At 37.5% G+C, this 19,576-nt stretch overlaps 1 protein-coding gene across 1 annotated transcript in view; it reads right to left on the reverse strand.

The window, feature by feature from the left end:
* nrxn3a (neurexin 3a) overlaps positions 1 to 19,576 on the reverse strand; it is a 376,344-nt gene that overhangs the window by 346,070 nt on the left and 10,698 nt on the right. The window contains 3 exon segments of the mRNA XM_048190779.1: positions 17,047 to 17,058; positions 17,263 to 17,292; positions 18,492 to 18,509. Coding sequence (XP_048046736.1) covers positions 17,047 to 17,058; positions 17,263 to 17,292; positions 18,492 to 18,509 — 60 coding nt within the window.

The raw sequence follows: 19,576 nt of genomic DNA on the forward strand, positions 1-19,576 counted from the left end.
ATGGCAATAAAAACAAACTGGTGCAGCCTGGACCACGAATCATAATAAACATGTTCCAGCCAATAACCGACAAGAATGATTTTAAATGTGCGTTCATGACTGTTTCAGGAAGCACGGAGGGGAGGGGGAGGAGGAGGAGGAGGGAGGGTCTAGCTAGCCTCTGTTTTGTTTGACAACACTTCAAACGTCAACAGGAAGTTACTCCACCCAGGATCACTTAGAGCACCTTTAACTATTTACTCTACAAAATGCACTCAAAAAAATAACTTGTTGAACAAAATCAATTTAATTGAGAGCAGGAATTCCATCCTATAAACATACGAGCACTCACAGCCTAAACACAGGTACCAGTCTTCTGCATAATGGTAACCACAAAACTCCTCTCCAAATGTCCAACATAACTGAACATTAAACACTAACATAAACTAACATCTTTCCCTTTACTGAAAAACACATAAAATAACACTTTAATCCTTAAATTTACTCTCCTACTGCAGTCCCTTGCAAAGCATGCTGGGAACTACGGATCCACTGCCCAGTTAGTTATGTCAACATTAATTTGTGCGTTTCACTCAAGCGGCAACCTCCCCCTGTTTCTCGTGAAGCCAATACGGAAGTGAATTAAATTGCAATTCATCGACTGGCCGCTAGGGACAGGCTGCAGAAGTGAGCAGAATCTCATTGACCATCATGTTAAATTAGCCAAGTTTACAGCAGAAAAAAACATGTTTACAGTCTGGTTCATATTGTGGTTTTGGTCTATACTGCGAATTTGCCCTTCATGACAACTCTGAGGGGGGTGAATTTTTTTATAGCTCATCCGGTTAAATTATATTAAGCCTTAAAGTTCTGCATAATTAAGGGCGTGGTCACTTGAGTGACAGGTATGCCGCTGCTGTCTGTGAGCTGTCATGTTACCTCAGCAGCTCATTTCAGCCGCTGAATTTGGCATCTCACTCGTATTTGTGCTTTTTTCTGTATTATTTTATACAATATATGGCTTGCTGCATACTCGAGACGTCAGTCTGTGTACATGTGCTCGCATGCAGAACACACGTTGTTGGATCGTCGTGGCATTGGCTAAAAGTTTTGTTCCTGAGATTTACTTCAATGACAATACCAGGAGGATATACAACTCCGACAGCACTGCTTGGATATAACTAAAACTGCTGCACTATTTTGAAAAATTATACTTTGGATACGTGCTCATTAGTTTGAGAGAACATTTGAGAGATATACATCTGGTACATATATATATATTTTACCCAAGTGCCACGGATTGGATTCATCTCGCGATCTCTATTTCATTATAAAGGTATGAAATCCCATTTGATTTGTGTTATTTGCACACCCCACACAAATTAATTAGCCTACTGGTGTTGGAGCATCTATAACGTTATCGTAAAAAAAAATCACCGTAGATTGACAGTAATCCTTTAGTACTTTCTAATGATATTGCTATGTTTATTAATATTTTAGATAGTATCTAAGATAGATAGCTAGGGCGGGCGTGGTTTCAGCAACAAGTCGCATGGGCTCCAACTTCGTTCCGCCTCTTTGCCCATTTTCAGTTATCCGTGAGTGACGTGCGGTCACGTGCAGCTAAGATGGCCGCGGCCTCATTTGCGCATCAAAACTGCTATTCAGAACTCTATGGGTGACGTCACGGACACTACATCCATATTTTTTTACAGTCTATGGTTTCACTCAGCAATATTAAGTTGACTGAACAAACACTTATTAAGTAAAGCTGACAATACTCATTTTTAGTAGAAACTACTCAGTTAAATTAAGTTCATGTAGTTTCATGAGTTTTATTAAGTAATGTGAACGTGGATGGTCTGAGTGAAACTAACAACAGTGAAAGTAAGTGTTTTACTTTGTGGTTGACATCACCAGGACCTCTTATTTTTAACCCTCCAAACACTTGTCATATTCCCAGAGAACATTTCTTGATTGTCCTGTTTCAAATTAAATGAAATTAAAATTAAATATTTACACTATATATATATATATATATATATATATATATATATATCATGGTTTCCACAAAAATATTAAGTACAATGTCTTCAATTTCATATTAAGAAATGTTTCTTGAGCATCAAATCAGCTCAAATTCAGCTTTGCCATCATAGGAATAAATTAATTTTTAATTATAATAATATTTAAAAATGATACTTTTTCTACTGTATTTTGGTGCAGCCTTGGTGAGCATAAGAGACTACTTTCAAAAACGTCAAAATATCTTACCAAATAAAAGTGTACACAGAAGAACTGTAATACCATATTCTTTCTATTAAGATAAATGAAAAGTATTCTTTTAATAACTGAGGCTTACAGACTGTTCATCAGTATTGCAAAGTAGATCTCCTGGTGTCTGGGTCCTATGTTTTCTAAACACAACAGATGTGTGCACCAGATAAATTACGTTCTGCCCTCTGCTATTGACTTTGCCTGAGGTAAAACTGCCTTTTGGGCCAAAGGGAATTCTCAACCGATTTACGGAAACTACCGATTATATCATAACACTATTAAAGGAACAGCATTTGATTTTTTTTCTTTCTTTTTTTTCAGCCTCCACTGACACATTTGTATGGAAATTTACTGAATGTCTTGTGAAACATCAGCAGAAGACAACCTGACAGTGACATAAATTATAAATTTAAGTTCTAAATTGAGAACACACTTAGGAACACAGTAATTGCCCTCTGATGAAATATTGCTTGCTTTGAAACAGACAGTCATCCTTCATTATTGTTTTGCCTGGCTCTTGTTGGCAGGACATTTCATCTAGCTTGAGGTCACAAACTCTACGCTTTCACAGCAAGGCCAGATCAGGTGACTATCTCAGGCTTCCAAAGCACCGAGGGGGGGGTTACTCAGACCAAACACGGGCACGACACAGACACCGGTTACTTTCAGTGTGTGTGTGTTCTAGGAAAGAGAAGAGCAGGAAAGAAAAGATGTGCAGCGTTTAACCAAAAGCACAGGTCAGAGAGTGTCCACAACAAGGACAGGATCCTGTCTCACAAACACACAATTAAAGTGATGCCAGGCATTAACTTAAAGGGGAAGAGTGAGATTAAAATGTTTAGTGGCCAGATCAGCTAAAAAACAAATCCAACACTAAAAACTAAAATCAATCATTTTAAATGCTACAGGTAAATTTAGACATTACATTATGAAAAACATCTTTATTTTGAGATTTGCTAAATATTACAGTTAACATTGTTATTAAATTAGTGTTTTTAACAATTAACTTTAAAGGCCCACTGAAGTGCCAGCATTATTCAATGTGTTGACTTAATTTACAATGAATCACAAAGACATATTGAACAGTTCCTCCCCTTTTTTAAAACAGCCAATAGAGTTTAGTTTATATAACAGCTTGGCCAGAGCCGCTGACTGAGCTCGGTAAAGCAGCAGTTTCCTCCTGATCGTTAACCGTTTCTCCTCCATATCACTTTAAAGTACAGCATTCTGTGTAGAATTCAAATGTTTTGGGATCTGCAGCAACTTGCGTATATCATCCACTCTTTGCTATCGTGTCTCTGAACCGGAGCAGAACACAAACGTGAAACCAGACTTCATCTGCCACAATGGAAAGCGTATTTACACTGAATCGTTCCCTATCCCCTATATAGAGCACTATGTGCCATTCACCATGTAGAAAATAGTAAATGTGCGATTTTAGCCACAGCTTCAGCATCTATTTATAGTGTAGGGGGCGGGACACTTTAGATTCTAGAGAGCATTTGATTGGACAGAAAATCTGATGCGAAGCTGAAGTGCAGAGTGATGTCATCGAAATCACTGATCCATATTGGCAGAAGTGAGAGACTAAGTTTTGAACAATTGTATCTTCTAAACACAAATTTTGTCATTGTTTTGGAGCACACTAGCTTATAGATAACAGTATGGCAAACATATTCATAATAAAAGCCAAAATTTTCAATTTTGATTTCATGGCAACTTAAAGGGTTAGTTCACCCAAAAATGAAAATTATGTCATTAATTACTCACCCTCATGTCATTCCACAGCCATAAGACCTTCGTTCATCTTCGGAACACAAATTAAGATATTTTTGATAAAATCCGATGGCTCAGTAAGGCCTGCATTGCCAGCAATAATACTGCCTTTTTCAATGCCCAGAAAGCTACTAAAAACATATTTAAAACAGTTCATGTGAGTACAGTGGTTCAACTTTAATATTATAAAGTGATGAGAATACTTTTTGTGCGCCAAAAAACAAAATAGCGATTTTATTCAACAATATCTAGTGATTTCAAAACACTGCTTCACGAAGCTTCAAAGTTTAACAAATCTTTTGTTTCGAATCAGTGGTTTGGAGCGCGTATCAAACTGCCAGAGTCGCATGAACTATTGAAGTTTCAAAACACTTATGACGTAACGAAGCCTCGTTTACCGAAATCATGGGATTTTGGCGCTCTGAACCACTGATTCGAAAATGATTCGTTAAGCTTCAAAGCTTCATGAAGCAGTGTTTTAAAATCACCCATCACTAGATATTGTTGAATAAAGTCTCTATTTTGTTATTTTTGGGACACAAAAAGTATTCTCGTTGCTTTATATTAAAAGTTGAACCACTGTAGTCACATGAGCTGTTTTAAAGGTGCTAAAGAGGATGTTTTGTTTTATACATTTTTGCAATATTACTTGAAACTGTCTTTACTAACTGATAAAAGACTATTTATTAGGTGCACTGAAAGGAATAATATTAATTTACATCATCTGTGCACAAGGTAGGGCCTTAAAAACATCAGCCAATCGTTTACGCGATCATCGTGTAAACGATTGGCCCTCTGGCTTGTCAATCACTGCCATTATGTTCCTTGTGAGAGATGTGCGCGGATTGGCCCTCTGGCTTGTCAATCACTGCCATGATGTTCCTTGTGAGAGACCTGCACGGCTGCGTGCTCTAGTAACTTTCCATACTCCACAGGCGCTGCATGCAATCTTTTTGTCAGGAGACAGGAGTAACAACTGCAGATTATGAGTTACCTGCGGTGAGTCCGACATAATGAATCCACTAACACAACACAGCGAATGCCGGTGGTAAACACTCGTGTTCCAATACTCGTGCACGAGTTTTGGGAGGCGTTCCCTCGAAATGAGCTGTGAAGGAGGGGGGTTGTTCTTACGCATGCGCTCATTTCAAAAACTCACTAACAGTCTTTAGTTTTTTAATCGACGAAAAGATCCTCTGTAGCACCTTTAAATATGTTTTTAGTAGCTTTATGGGCATTGAAAAAGGGAGTGTTATTGTTGGCGATACAGGCCTCACTGAGCCATCGTATTTCATCAAAAATATCTTAATTTGTGTTCTGAAGATGAACAAAGGTCTACGGGTGTGTAACGACATGAGGGTGAGTAATTAATGACAGAATTTTCATTTTTATGTGAACTAACCCTTTAAGTGAGTATTAGATGATGGCAAAAACTACTGTAAAAAGTGAACATGCATATCATCCTATAAATATAATAATTGATATAAAATAAATAAATTATAATACAAAATAATAAAAGTATAGAAACAATATATTGTGCATCAACTGGGGAAATTAAAATGAAAATGTAAATGCCCAATGTTAAAATTAAAACCTCTGCAGGTATAAGAAACACACCTTATTCTCTGCTCCTTTTTTAGTGCCTTTAAAAATACCTGCTGTTGAGCATGTGCTCGGTGAAGTCCAGTTTGTATGTGTGTGTGTGTGTGTATGTGTGTACACATTTAAAAGGTTCTCAAGTCCAGGCCAGGGCTGACCTGCTTCCTCATGGCTCTTTGCCCAGGCGAGACTCATGCATTTTTCACAACGCACACAATTCAAACGGTGCTCAGCACATACACACACGGCAGGTTAGCCAGACCAGAGTAAAAAGTGGGTCAGAATCTGCCATCCACCCAGAGATTCCTCGGGCAGTCATCGGGATCAGCTAGGTGTTGTGCTGTGTAAAAAGTGCTGTGCTATTAAAACAAATTTTAGAAAATAGCACATTAGAAAACAGTGCAAGCATTTTCTCACTGTATATTTTCTAAATAATACAGATAATGGATAAATTAGAAAACATTTTGCGGTGTTTTCAAGATTTCCACACCCATTTTCAAGTCCAACATCAAGTGGCATTTATCTTTCACTTCTCAAGCAGGACGTTTGAAGCTGAATGGAATGAAGCATAATTCTCAAAGCTATTTTTAGACCTGAAGTGTGTCCACACATTGTGAGAAATGTCTACAGGCAAGTCTTCATTATGAAGGTCGATATTATGCAAGCAGGAGTCAGTACTGTGACACACTGTTGTAACAGGAAATAAAATTAGGGTTAGGAAGAGCTGCATGAGCTAGTCTAAGATTTCCACTAATACACAATCATGCACAAAAGTGTCCGCTTTAGTTAGATTTAGCCAAGACCAGGGAAAACAAGGCCAAGCACCATGCTAACACACCATTCCAAACAAACAGCGTGAGAGGGGTTACTATGGCATCCAAGTTCTGCTTGAGAGGGGTATTGATTACTAGCAGGTGTAGGTTGTCTAAAACCTTCTACACTCACACATTTACTTAGTAAGGACATAGCATAGTGAGGACATAACAGAGTTCTGTTGTTTTTATACAAAACTCATATTTACTATAGACTTTTATATTTTTAGGCAAAAAAAAATAAAAATTGGCTGCATCTGAAAACTTAGGCAGCTGACTTGTTCCCTCGCTGCCTTATAGACAATGACTCTGCAGGCAGCGTTTGCGCACGAAGGCACCTCACAAAACTATCAGAGTAACGGTTTAATGATCTAAAGCAAAATAGTGCGAGCTTTGTTGAGAACTAAGCGGATATTTAATTACTACAATAGCAATTTCTAACTAGAAATGACATCAGAAGTGGAAACCACCAAACGCAACTTTCAGGCGCCATCTTTATTTTTTTAGCTGAACTGTCACAGAATGGAAAGCACAGCATTGTATGAAGGATACATCTGTATGCTGCCTTCAAAAATCGATCAGATGAAGGAATCATGAGACAGGAAGTGAAGCTAACTTTGGATTTGGACGTGCCTTGATGCCTTCCTACCTTGAAATGTGTCCTCTGAAGGCAGCATTTTTCAGTTTTTGGATGCAGCCACCATTTTCCATATAAGGATGTCCCTATATGTCTGAAAACTGAGGTTTTGAATTATATATTTAGCTAGCTTCTGAGAGTAAACACTCACTAAATTTCATCAACCAAGTATTCAAACTATACTGAACCATAAGATTACAAACATTGTGTGTTCTAAAACCTTCACTGGTGCCTTTAAAGGTGCCCTAGATTCAAAATTTGAATTTACCTTGGCATAATTGAGTAATTTATTTTCATTTTTAAACACTTGCAGTCTGTATAATTCATAAACACAACTTCATTCTTTATAAATCTCTCCAACAGTGTAGTATTAGCCGTTAGCCACGGAGCACAGCCTCAAACTCATAGAGAATCAAATATAAACATCAAAATAAATACTTTACTCACATAATTCGAAGCATGCATACAGCATGCATGACGAACATCTTGTAAAGATCCATTTGAGAGTTATATTAGCTGTGTGAACTTTGTAAATGTGCTGTAATATAATCGAGAGCTCGTGTGGCAGGGAGCACGCGAATTAAAGGGGCGGCGCGCTGAAAAAATCAGTGCATAGTTAATGATGCCCCAAAATAGGCAGTTAAAAAAATTAATTTAAAAAAAATCTATGGGGTATTTTGAGCTGAAACTTCACAGACACATTCAGGGGACACCTTAGACTTATATTACATCTTGTGAAAAAGCATTCTTGGGCACCTTTAAATTTGGCCAAAATGATGCACAATCTCTTAGGAGTCCCTTAGGAGGAATTGGCTATATTCCAATTCCATATTTATTTTTATAAGCGATCCTCTTAATAGACAGTAAATAAAGATGCTTATACTGTGTCCAGCATGTGCATAAGACTACCTGAAAGACTGCACAAACAACTCTCAATCAATGATGGTTAATAGTGCTAAATATGCTCGTTTCATGCTTGACACAATTAAAGAGTGATTGTGGGAATGAAAGTCCTTTGCTGTCTACAAGTACACAAAGTAATGAGGATCAATAGGTGCACTGTTGGACACCAGATGTTCATTTTTGCCCACTTCTAACAACGCAATTACAGCTTGGCACTGTATGACCTTTGTGAAGATCCAGATATCTACACATGTATAAACTCTCATTATCACAAAAACATAATTTGTCATGGCTGATTAACAATAAATAATGCCTTGACCCTTGTGACTGAGAAATCTCTCTAATAATAATAATAATAATAATATGTGTAATAATAATAAATGTGTAAAATAAATGCATTGCCCTATTTAAGCCTCTTTTCTGGCCTTGCAACCAACTCATTTTAGGATATTAAATATTTCATCAAAAAGTATGCATATCAAAATATCAAAGAAAAAAAAAACATGCTGAAAACATCTATAAGCTTATGTGTAAAATAAATAAGGCTATATCTTTCCTTTTTTTTTTTTGTTCTATAGAAACTAGAGAACTCCATTACATCTGGCCCAGTCTTATTTTTGTCAGTGTCATAAAGACAAGTTGTGTCATTTCTGAATCAATTTCCATTACTGAAACATGACATTTTCAAATGACAAATAACAAACCAATGCCATTCACTCACAATGTGAAAAAAAAATCCTATTATTGCCTGAAGAGCAACATTTTCAAAAAGATGCAACCAAGTGATTGAGATGTCTCAAAAATGAGCGAGAGTTGGTATCTTAAATGATATACTGTATGGTACCACACTAAACACTCACAACACAACACGTTCACTCTGAAAATAGCTGGAAGGAAGAGACAAAAATAATATGATATTTAACAAATCAAAGTACACTGGCCCGGACTGTTTCATGCACATTCACTTCTGCCATACTTTGAAATTCTGTTCTCCATGCCACCCTCTCAGCATCACCAGAACAGGGAGGTTAAATCTTACTAATTGAAGTGGTTCATAATAAGCAGTGCTTTTTGCAAATGTGTCTGATGAGATCGGCCAAAAATATCTTGCATCCAACAGCCAGAATACATAAAGACAAGCAAACAAATTTAAGCAATAAGCCATACAAGGTTTTGCACTGCATAAGCACAGTAAAACCCCCCTTAAAACTAGACTAAAATCACTAAAACACAGCCCAGAGAACTTTACTATTTAAGCAAAATATTTACATAGTTTATACACTCTAAAAAAAAATGCTGGGTTTGTTTTTAACCCAATTATGGGTCAAATATGGACAAACTCAACCGTCGGGTTAAAAATGTTGGGTTGGGTTTGTCCATATTTCACCAAAATTTAAGTTGAAACAACCCAGCATTTTTTAGAGTGTAACAGGACACAAATAAGTAATTACTTAAGTAAAAACTATTTTTATAAGTAAAAAAAAAAGGAAATAATAAATTTTGTTTTTTTGGTTTTACATCAAGCATGCAAAACCCTATTCTGCAAACCAGCTTGTGAGAGTAGCTTTTTACCCACAGAATTCTTGTTCATCTGATTGCTTTCTTGTTATCCTTTTCATTAAGTCATGATTACCCATTTCAACAAATAATTAACATTTTTTTTTATTCACCGGGCAACATCCGGGCTGGTCTGTCACGAATGGATTGGTCGCCTTGTTCTCTTGTTTTGTCAGGGACAAAGGACCGCCACAAGCCAGTTGGACGGGAGGACAATAATCACATTTAGCCATAATCAAATGGCACTTGTTCCCTCTGGGGACCAGAAAGGAAATCGTTGTGTACAGTAGCTTAATATGTCAGGTGTGACTCAGGGAAATTGGAGGCAATTATGGACATAACTGCATTCAGATGGGTGGATTGGGGGGGTTGGAATAAGGCTTCATTTTTTGTTTGTTTGTGTGTACATGTGTGTGTGTATCGGGTGAGATTGATGTTCTTTTCGGTGTTACGCTGAAAAGAGCCTTTGGGAGTTGGAAATAGAGGGCTGTGGGGAGGGGGGCGATGAGGAGTTCTGTTGTCTCGGTTACAGCGTATGGAGAGGGGGGAAATCACAGAGGGGGAGGTGATGAGGCTATTCTGTTAGAGGACACCCTGTGTGGCTGGTCCTGATTACACAAGAGAGGCCATCGCTCTCTGATCAGCAGACAGCCGGCGAGGTGGCTCAATCAGGCTTTCCTAAGAGCTCTTCCTGCACTGATGAGTCCTGAGGAGTCTTCAGTGAATGACATTTAAAAAAACAATACAAATTATGGACAACATGAAGCTCTGAAAGTAACATCAGACTGCCATGTTTCCTAACATATTCGTACCTAACAGAGGAATCATTCATTTTCATGTCTCCCCTGAAAAAAATAAATTATAATAATAATTCAGTACTTGCTTAAAGACAACACTCTAACATACTATTATTAAGAAGCAAAGGCAATCAGGCAATCCATTTTAAAATTTAAATATAGGCTGCGTTTGTGCTATTAAAAAGAAGTATAAACTGTAGATCAGTTGAATGGGAATTCTGGTTAGTCAGGTTTGTTCTGTGAGTGACAGAGGCCCTGTTTGCACCTGGTATTAATATGTGTTTTGGTCGATTGGATCACAAGTAAACGAGGGAAACACATTCCTGGTGTTTTAATCTGTCTCTTTTGTCCATTTTCAACCACTTCTGTTCTGATTTATTTGAGGGGTGAGTCTATGGGTGGGTAAATGTATCAGTTTTTCAGATCTTTCTATCTAATGGATGAAATAAGCTCACGCAATTTACATATGAACGCGACCAGAGACAACAGAAAACTGATGGCGAACACTGCGAGTCCGTGTTAGAAATCAGGAATGGTGAGAGAACATTGTGCTTGGGATGTTTTTCATCTACAAACCAAACTTGGGTCTTCAGCCGACAAAGTTAAAATCCCATCTGGCTAGCGCACTTTCCATAATGTTTATGTGTTAGGTCAGTAGGCTGAGAGTAGTCTTTTGAGGCTGTTCGGACGCATTCGACCACATGAGCATTTACACTATGAAAGCAATCTGATTGAATGTGTCGTCAAAAGCTGACAAGCTCAAAACATTTTAGACCCTGTTTGCACCTGTATTTAGCATCATCCACTAGTGATCCGATCAACCAAAATGCATTTTAATACCAGGTGGAAACAAGGCCAGAGAGACAAAGTGACCGAGGGATTAGTAGAGCAAATGGAATTACAGGCCTCCCAAACATGTGATAAAGATTTCATTATCTGGCTCTCGCACACACTCACCATGTGTCACCTCACTGTCAGGGAGGCCTGCCTTCAGATGTGTGGTAACTGAGAACGCTGTTCTGTGTCATAAAAACACCCCACTCAGAGGAACATGGTGGCAGAGCCTTTTGCACTGCTGCAAACAAGGTGTAAATGTGAGAAATCACAATAGGATTCTTCATTTCAAATGTCTAACGCGGTCAGAGATGTTGCTTCAGTTTTGTCTAGACAGGAAAGGTTCAGTTTAGCTTGGAACAGAAACGTAAAAGAACACTAATGATGAAATGTTTGAGTAAAAGAACGAAAACAAAATAAGAAAAGGTAATAAAGATGCAAGAAAGAAGAGAAAAGGTTTGAAAAGGAAAAGAAAAAAGAAAGAATAGTTTGAAATATAAAAATCGAGAAAAGATTTTTTTTGGAGAAAGAGTGAGCTGATCAGTCCCTGCCTTCTCAAGGTTAGGAAGCTGGGTACATATTTAATGGAATCAAATCTGATTAGATAATTAGCATAGTATTTGCATAATGGCACTGCAATTCATTACCTTGCATGCGAGTTCATCAGCATAGCGTGAGCTACAGTGTTTCTACTTCCCTCTGTCCTGTAACAGCTCAGACTTTCCATTGCTGTCCAAAAAGGTCAACTCATTTACTGCCTCCTGTACCAACTAATATCTATCAAAGACTCACACACTTGCGGAATGACTTCAGAAATCTCTGGGTGGTCTGGACCAGAGCCACAGTAACCAATCTGTCCGCTGTGCAAAGCAGACAATATTTGCAGCCTAGTATTGATTTAATTTCATTTAAATAAATATTTTTGCAAACGATTTAAGATGATAAAGAGGAACAGGTGAGACAGACTGCACTGTGTGAGAGGTATTATGACAAAAAAAAGAAATTTAAAATCTAGCAATCCCAATGCCCCAAATAGCAATTAAACTTTTAAAAGTATCTTTATTTGTACATTTTCTGAGAGGTGTACCTTTCCTTTGACCATAAAAAATGCAGTTTTCTCTGCTCGCTTTCTGGATGACTGGCGCTTCCCTAAGCACTAAGTTTGGTAACGTTTAAAGCGCAGTATTACAACTTTGTGAATGAGTCTGAACCAATGAAATGTGATTTTCAAACTAATGCTGATGCAAAAAAAATGATCTTACTCGCGCTGATATAAACATCCAAAGCGCATGCGCACAAAGACGCTTCAGACAGTGCACAATCCCACTATACGCATATACATTCACGCAAACATTATCTGTAAGTGAACTTTTGGTTAACTGTTGGGGAAAAACATCTGATGTGTAACATTATATTAGATCTGTGCAGTACAGTATAGGTAGTTAATATGTACAGTGGTAATACGTATTGCTGTCTGTTTCATTAATGTTAATCAAACAATTGTGGTATCATGGGGACAAAAGTTGAATATTTATTTTTCCTATAGATATTTGGTTTTGATTTGGTGTTTGCCAAATCTGGTGTTATTGCCAGTGATTTTAAGGTATGGTTGCAAGGTGATTTTGTTTTGGAGCTTTCAGAAAACTTTAACTCGATTTTTCTCAAAGTTGACTTTGCTGACTCTATCAACTTCAAACAGGTGTAGCTCAGTCATTTTTTGTCCGATTCCAACAAATCATATATCATTTTGAAAATAGCATTTGCTCATTGCGAATGATTTTGCCAGCACAGGTCACATATAGTTGTATACTCAACCCTAGTAAACAACTGTCTAATTTGTGTCCTTTTCTATTCTTCGCTTGAAAGAATTTTAGGAGAAACATCTGAAACAAAGTTGATAGTTGCCATAAATGAGAACTCCATTTTGTCTAATCCATAAAAAAGCAACCTTTGAGCAAAACTGGCACTTCTGCTCATGAGATTTAAAGACCCTAATCTGACGTCTGGGTTTACACATGAGATCTCAACAAAATTACAAACCATCACAAATATAAACTCATTAAATACTTCATTAAAAATTCTATGATATGCAATTCATGTTCATTTTACTTATTTCAATGAGACATAATGAGAACTCCATAATAATCTCACACAAGTCTCCTCTACAGCTTCAGATAAGATATTAAATGTCACAAACTGTGCTTCCAAGATACCACATCTGTTTCAATACTACATCAAATATTTCTCATCACACTCTTTTTAGACCAAATTATCTAAGCTCGACATCCATATTCATTTTATAGTTCAGTACTTTTCTGTAACATTTGTTTTATTTGTCTATCATCCTAGACCTAGACAAAGCTTCAAATAGAAATAAATGAGAACTCTGTTATATTTCCAAAGCTATGTAAGCACAACCTCTAAGCACCAAAATGTTCCTCTGAGAAAATAAAAAATAAACTAACACATGAAAAGAAAGAGGACAGAATCAAAAACAAATGACAGACAGGAAGTCCCTGGAGACTCTTCTTCATCTTTGTCCTCTGACTTTCTGTTGTTTTCTGACATATGCCTGTGCCAGAGAGGAGAACAATGTGCTGACTGATGTGATTGACTTCAGATGGGTGCCGAGGAATAGCGTCCGAGAGCCCGAAGATACGCAGACATGAGCGACAAGCCCTGGGTTACCCAAAAACAGCTGCTGCCTCTCACTTCCTTCCTCTACGGTGCTGAAGACACAACACTGTCAAATATTACAAAGCACTACAATTAGGAATCTTCCTGAGGTTTAACTGCAAGAGGTTTCGAAGGAAAGGATAAAAAAAAAAAAAAAAGAGGAACATTCTGAGATTCACAAGCTGTACAAACTCGTTCGGCAGTGACAGGTGAAAGAGACGGCGATGGAAACAAATGCAGATAAATAAACATTTCATAGTATCGTTCAGCACAGCAGAGAAGCAAATGTGCTCCTAAATGGAAGCCCTTGTCGTCTTAACTTGGGCGTACAGCCAGGCTGATTTGTAATAATGTCCCCCCGTCTAGCAGAGGGATTTAACGCAAGGCGGTAGCAGGAGAGACAGTGTCGGAGACGGCTCTACAATACAACTGCTTTTGATGCGACGCAGGCAAATACGTGCTAATGCATCTGACTGGCTATATACTGTATTGTCTGTCTGCCAGGTTCTCGCTGACTGGGCTCTGACTTAGCACTTAAATTGGGTTGAGGGAAAAAACTAGGTTGGCAAGTGAAATTGCAGCATATGCCTGGATTCATTTTAGTTCATATCAGCACTAATGCAATAGAAGACCAAACCCTTTATACTGTACTACGCACTTCCGTTCGATCGCTCAATTCTGTGTTCCCCATAAGTGATCCCATGTGTTAATTCACATTATTCATTTAGCAGACACATTTATCTAAAGAGACTTAAAAATGAGGAATATAACAAACTGATTTGTTCTAATGCCAACAAATTTCATAGTATACAAAGCCAGGTTTAGTATAAAAAAAGGACAAAAACCAGTTTTGAGGTGCTCCACTCATGTTTTGTCTCTTTAGTTTTGCTAGCAAACATATACAGAATGTGTCTGTGACATGAAAATACTAAACTTTTTCCATTCCTCATGGAAATCAAAAAAGGTTTCTTTCTGCAAATTAGACTGGATTACTTTCATACCAACTGCAAACTATTCTGAAGTCCACATGAACCATAATAGGGATGTGAATTTTGATCATTTTATCAGCTCGACAATTACTGTAGATATGCAAATGTCCAAAAATGCTACTGTAACATCAAAATATTTAAAAAAATTAAATGTTTTGAAGCTGAAAAAAGTCTTGCATGCATTGTTTTCATAATTGACCACTGCAATTGTTCAATCCTTAAATGGGTCCTTGATTATGATTTCACTTTTTTTTTTTAACTTTAGTTAGTGTGTAATGTTGCTGTTTGAGCATAAACAACATCTGCGATGTTACAATGCTCAAAGTTCAATGCAAAGAGAGATATTTTCTTTTACAGAAATCACTTTTTGAGGTCTACAACAAACTGCTGGTAGGGACTACAAGGAGCTTCTTCCCTGGTTGGTGACATCACAAACCCTAAAATTTAAATAAACCCCGCCCCCAAGAACACGCAACAAAGGGGGTGAGGTCATGTTGGGCTGCTTTAGAGAAGAGGAAGAGTTGCTGTAGTAGTGTTTTGTTGCCATGCTGTCATTTTACGCTGGACTGCTTCACAAACGAGGGTCAATTCAACGTTGGATTTGCACAAAACCTTAACATGACGGCACATGCTAGTCAATGAGTTGAATCAACTCCACAGCAACTACATAAATTTATCCACTAATCATTCACAAACGTCCAGTTTCATTCTAAAAGTTGTAACTTCTTCCTGAGTCTCTCCATCAGTGTCCAACTTCAGTTTGAACAATGTAAGGCTGAACATCGTTACTGACAATCCTCATTTTGGCTGCGTGAGATTGTCCAGCTTTGTTGTTGTTGAGCAACCGAAGTGCAAGCTGTTAAAGCTCCACCCTCTTCTGGAAAGGGGGCCGGGAGCAGAAGCTCATTTGCATTTAAAGGGACACACACAAAAACTGTGTGTTTTTAATCACATCCAAATAGGGGCAAATTTGACAAGCTATAATAAACGATCTGTGGGGTATTTTGAGCTGAAACTTCACAGACACATTCTGGGGACACCAGAGCCTATTACATCTTGTGAAAAATGGCATAATAGGTCTCCTTTAAACAAACATAATCAGGTTTTCACACAGGCTGCTCAAAAAAAAAAAAAAGAAAAAAAAAAAAGCTAAATGTACTCATGCAACCAAAATCTCTATTGTGAAAATTCTAAAAGCAGACAAAAACATCCAGCAAATCATATTAGAACATCATATTAATAAAAGCTGGATTGTGTTGCCAAATGGCATGCAATTAATGTTAAAATATATTGTATGGTGGAAAAAAAAGGGAAATTCAAACAATACGAATAATGATTAGTTTTCTGTCAATAAACGTATCCAAACAGTTTTCAAACAGTCAAAACAGCGTCTTTGGTGTTTCCACGGTTTCCACGGAAATTAAGGGTAGCGCGGATATGAAGTCACTGACAGGTGACGCAATGACACGGGCAGAAACATTTGGGATAATGTAAGTACACAAGTCAATAAAATATGTAACATTGTTTTAGTGGTTTTTGGATATTTTAATCCAAAAATCTTACATATTGTGTCTTTAAAAGGTCCTGTCTTTAAGAATGAAGTTATGTGGTCACTCCGAGACATAATGAAATATTGGTTTCAGTGAGACGAAGGGATGACATGTGGTTCAACAGCGTTCCACAGGGATGCTCAGCCCAGCAGCAAGTCAGAGCTAAATCGGGCCCATCTACAAACCTCACTAGAGAAGCCAGCTATGAAATGACATGACAGCACACATGCACTGCCAGACTGAAATATCACAGTTCTTTCCATTCTCTTCATTTCTTTCTTTCCAAAAAACACAAAGCTGAAGTCATTGTAGCACCTGACAGAACACAAACAACACAAATTCCACATGAAAGATCCAAACCACAACAAGCACTGGCATATTAAGCGTTATTCACATTCTCAAACAAGTCATACTGTGCAGTTTAAGCATTTTTAGCAGCTGATACAAATATCTTTTAGACCACCAGGGAGGTAGACGCTACAGTTCAGACCATTCAGGCTGCAGTCAGAATACCTTTGGTGTATTTGCCTTCAATTAACTCTCATTTAATTATACTCTTGATCCAGTCACCCATGGTGAGCAGCTATTAGCAAAAAAAGTACTCAAAACAAGGATGTAAACACAAGAGAGCACAACTTGAGGAAGAAAACGGTTCTGTACCTTTGCCCTTGGCTTGAGAAAGGAGACAAAAGGCAACAGAGAGATGAACAGAATCCACAGAAGGAAAGCATGGAGAGATAGGAAGAAACAGTCAAAGTACAGTCCACATCTATGCAGAATTACAGTTTAGCTCATTCACTGCACAGCAATTCAATTCAGGCATGCAATATAATCAAATCGCAACAGAGTGAATAACGGTGAAAGGGTGTGGCATACCTTGATCCGCCATCATCATGTGTGCAAAACCTTTGAGGAACAGAAAAAGTGACAGAAAGAGAAGAACATCTTTAGGTATGTATCAGAGCATACAGTGACCTCACATCTTTGCAGAAGAAAGGGGTTTTGACTTCTTGTTAAGTAGTAGTATTTTTTTTTTTAAATTTAATGTGACAGCTTAACTTTTTTAGGTTGTAAAGTGACCTTGAGAAATAAAATATTTATGAATATAGTCATTGTTGTGGATTGCTATTTTTACAATAAACAGACTCAAACTTACTGCATTAATAAAACAGTACTGCATAATAAAAATACCTAGTGCATTTTATTTGTTGTTTAATATAATGATAATATGATAATGAGAAGGAAAATGGAAGGAAATATCTGTCACTAATAAGGTTTCATTGAATCTTAGTATTTTTCATTGTCAGCGCTATTTACACTAAGTGTAAACAGAAATAAGATGCTATTTACACTAGGTGAAAATAGTGATATATTCTATTTACATCATTTAAATGTAGCAGTTCTTTGCAAGAAGTGTAAATAGTAACTACATGCTATACTTTATATTGGCAGATACTATTTGCACCTCAGTATTTTTGTACATTAACAGGATGCAATAATATCACAGAGTGTAAATAATTATATTTATTAAAATGATTAAATAGATGCTGCCTTATTGGGAGAATAAAAACCCTCCCTACACCTTCCACAAACCCAACCCAAAAAACACTTTTATTATTATTAAAACACTCGTTATGCAGTTTATTTCCACTTTTAGAACATTTTCATTTTTATTGAAAATAAATGCCTTTCTGATGCGATGTGTGATGGAAAAATTGAGAAGAGCGAGCTCGGCAAAAGGCGGATTCGAACCGCCGTCGATTGCGGTAAAAGTCAGGACTGCGAGCCTTATGCACTACCGCTGCGCCACTGAAGACGTTGACTTCCACTCAATTAAACTTCAGTGGCCCAACCAGACATTGGTGGGCGGAGCTAGTGTAAATAGCGTTTGCCAACAAGGGACGCTATTTGCACTTAGTGTAAATAGACATTCCCTTTTTCATTATGGCAACTTTTAATAGAAACACAGCAATAATTTTAAGCATATTTGATTTCTATGTTTATGTTACTGTACATTTGAATACCACTGTGCACTGCACATCAATAATGCTTTCACTGCCTTAAAAGACAATTCAGTACAACTTAAAAAGATATTATCAACTCACCTGGGATGGTGTTGGCCTCTGATGGCATTTCAGCAAAGAAGACACAATGGAAAAAAGAAAAAAGAGAAGACAAACATTGCAGCCATTAGAGCCCACTCATTTTATCTTTGCATGAAAACTATCATGCAAACTTTGACACACCTGCCAGCATGCACTGAGCAGACATCTGCCCTGTGCATGTACACAGAAACCCTTAAATGCCCCTCGCATCCATCCATCCGTCCCCTCTTCTCCCTGGGAAATGAGGAGGAGGGGGGGATCAGATCTATGGTGTATGAAACACCATGACACAACAACATCTAAGAGGTCTAGTTCATCTTCCATGTCTTACACACACTCCCAAAGCCCACATCCACGCCTGGGCCATAAATCCAAACAGGCAACGGAACCTGTTCCCTTTAGAGAGGGTTGTGGATTTATGGGACGCTGATGTTTGTCTAAAGCACTGTTCCATACTCAGAGCCCGTGTTTATCCTCATTGTAGACACACACTCTCTCTCTCTTTGTCACAGGCCTTTAGCACTGAAGCACTGAGCTGACTCATTTCATTAATGCACTCTGGTCGTCTCCCAAACCAAAGGGCATCCAACACTGATAAACGGGCATTGCAATGCTCTGTGTGATGAAAAACAGCTAATCTACGATTTTTCTAATCTGTTCTGGCTAGGGATGGTTCATGATCATCCGAATGTCCAACGACTCGATTAGTGAGGTCAGCGATTTTTGTAAACCTTTGATATTTTTAGCAGTGGTGCTTATTATTGTGCTGTGCTTCAGCTGTAGACATGGTATAACAGACATCCTAAAAACAGACATTGTGTAGCATTTATGTTTTTAAATGTAATGTGATCATTAAAAGCATTAAATTAAATATGACTATTAAATGTATTCATTTGACTATAAAAAATGCACTTATAGCAGGACGCTCTTTTTTTTAATATGTTAACTTTTTAAAAATATATATATAACGAAATTTAAAAAAAAAAAAATGTAGACATTTTAACTGTAACTACACTGTAAAAAGTTATTTTCATGATTTGTTATCACATTTTTTTATTTAGCCAAGTCAACTTAGAAAATGTGGT

The sequence above is a fragment of the Megalobrama amblycephala genome, linkage group LG5 (assembly GCF_018812025.1).
Source record: "Megalobrama amblycephala isolate DHTTF-2021 linkage group LG5, ASM1881202v1, whole genome shotgun sequence".
In the NCBI taxonomy this organism is placed as follows: domain Eukaryota; kingdom Metazoa; phylum Chordata; class Actinopteri; order Cypriniformes; family Xenocyprididae; genus Megalobrama; species Megalobrama amblycephala.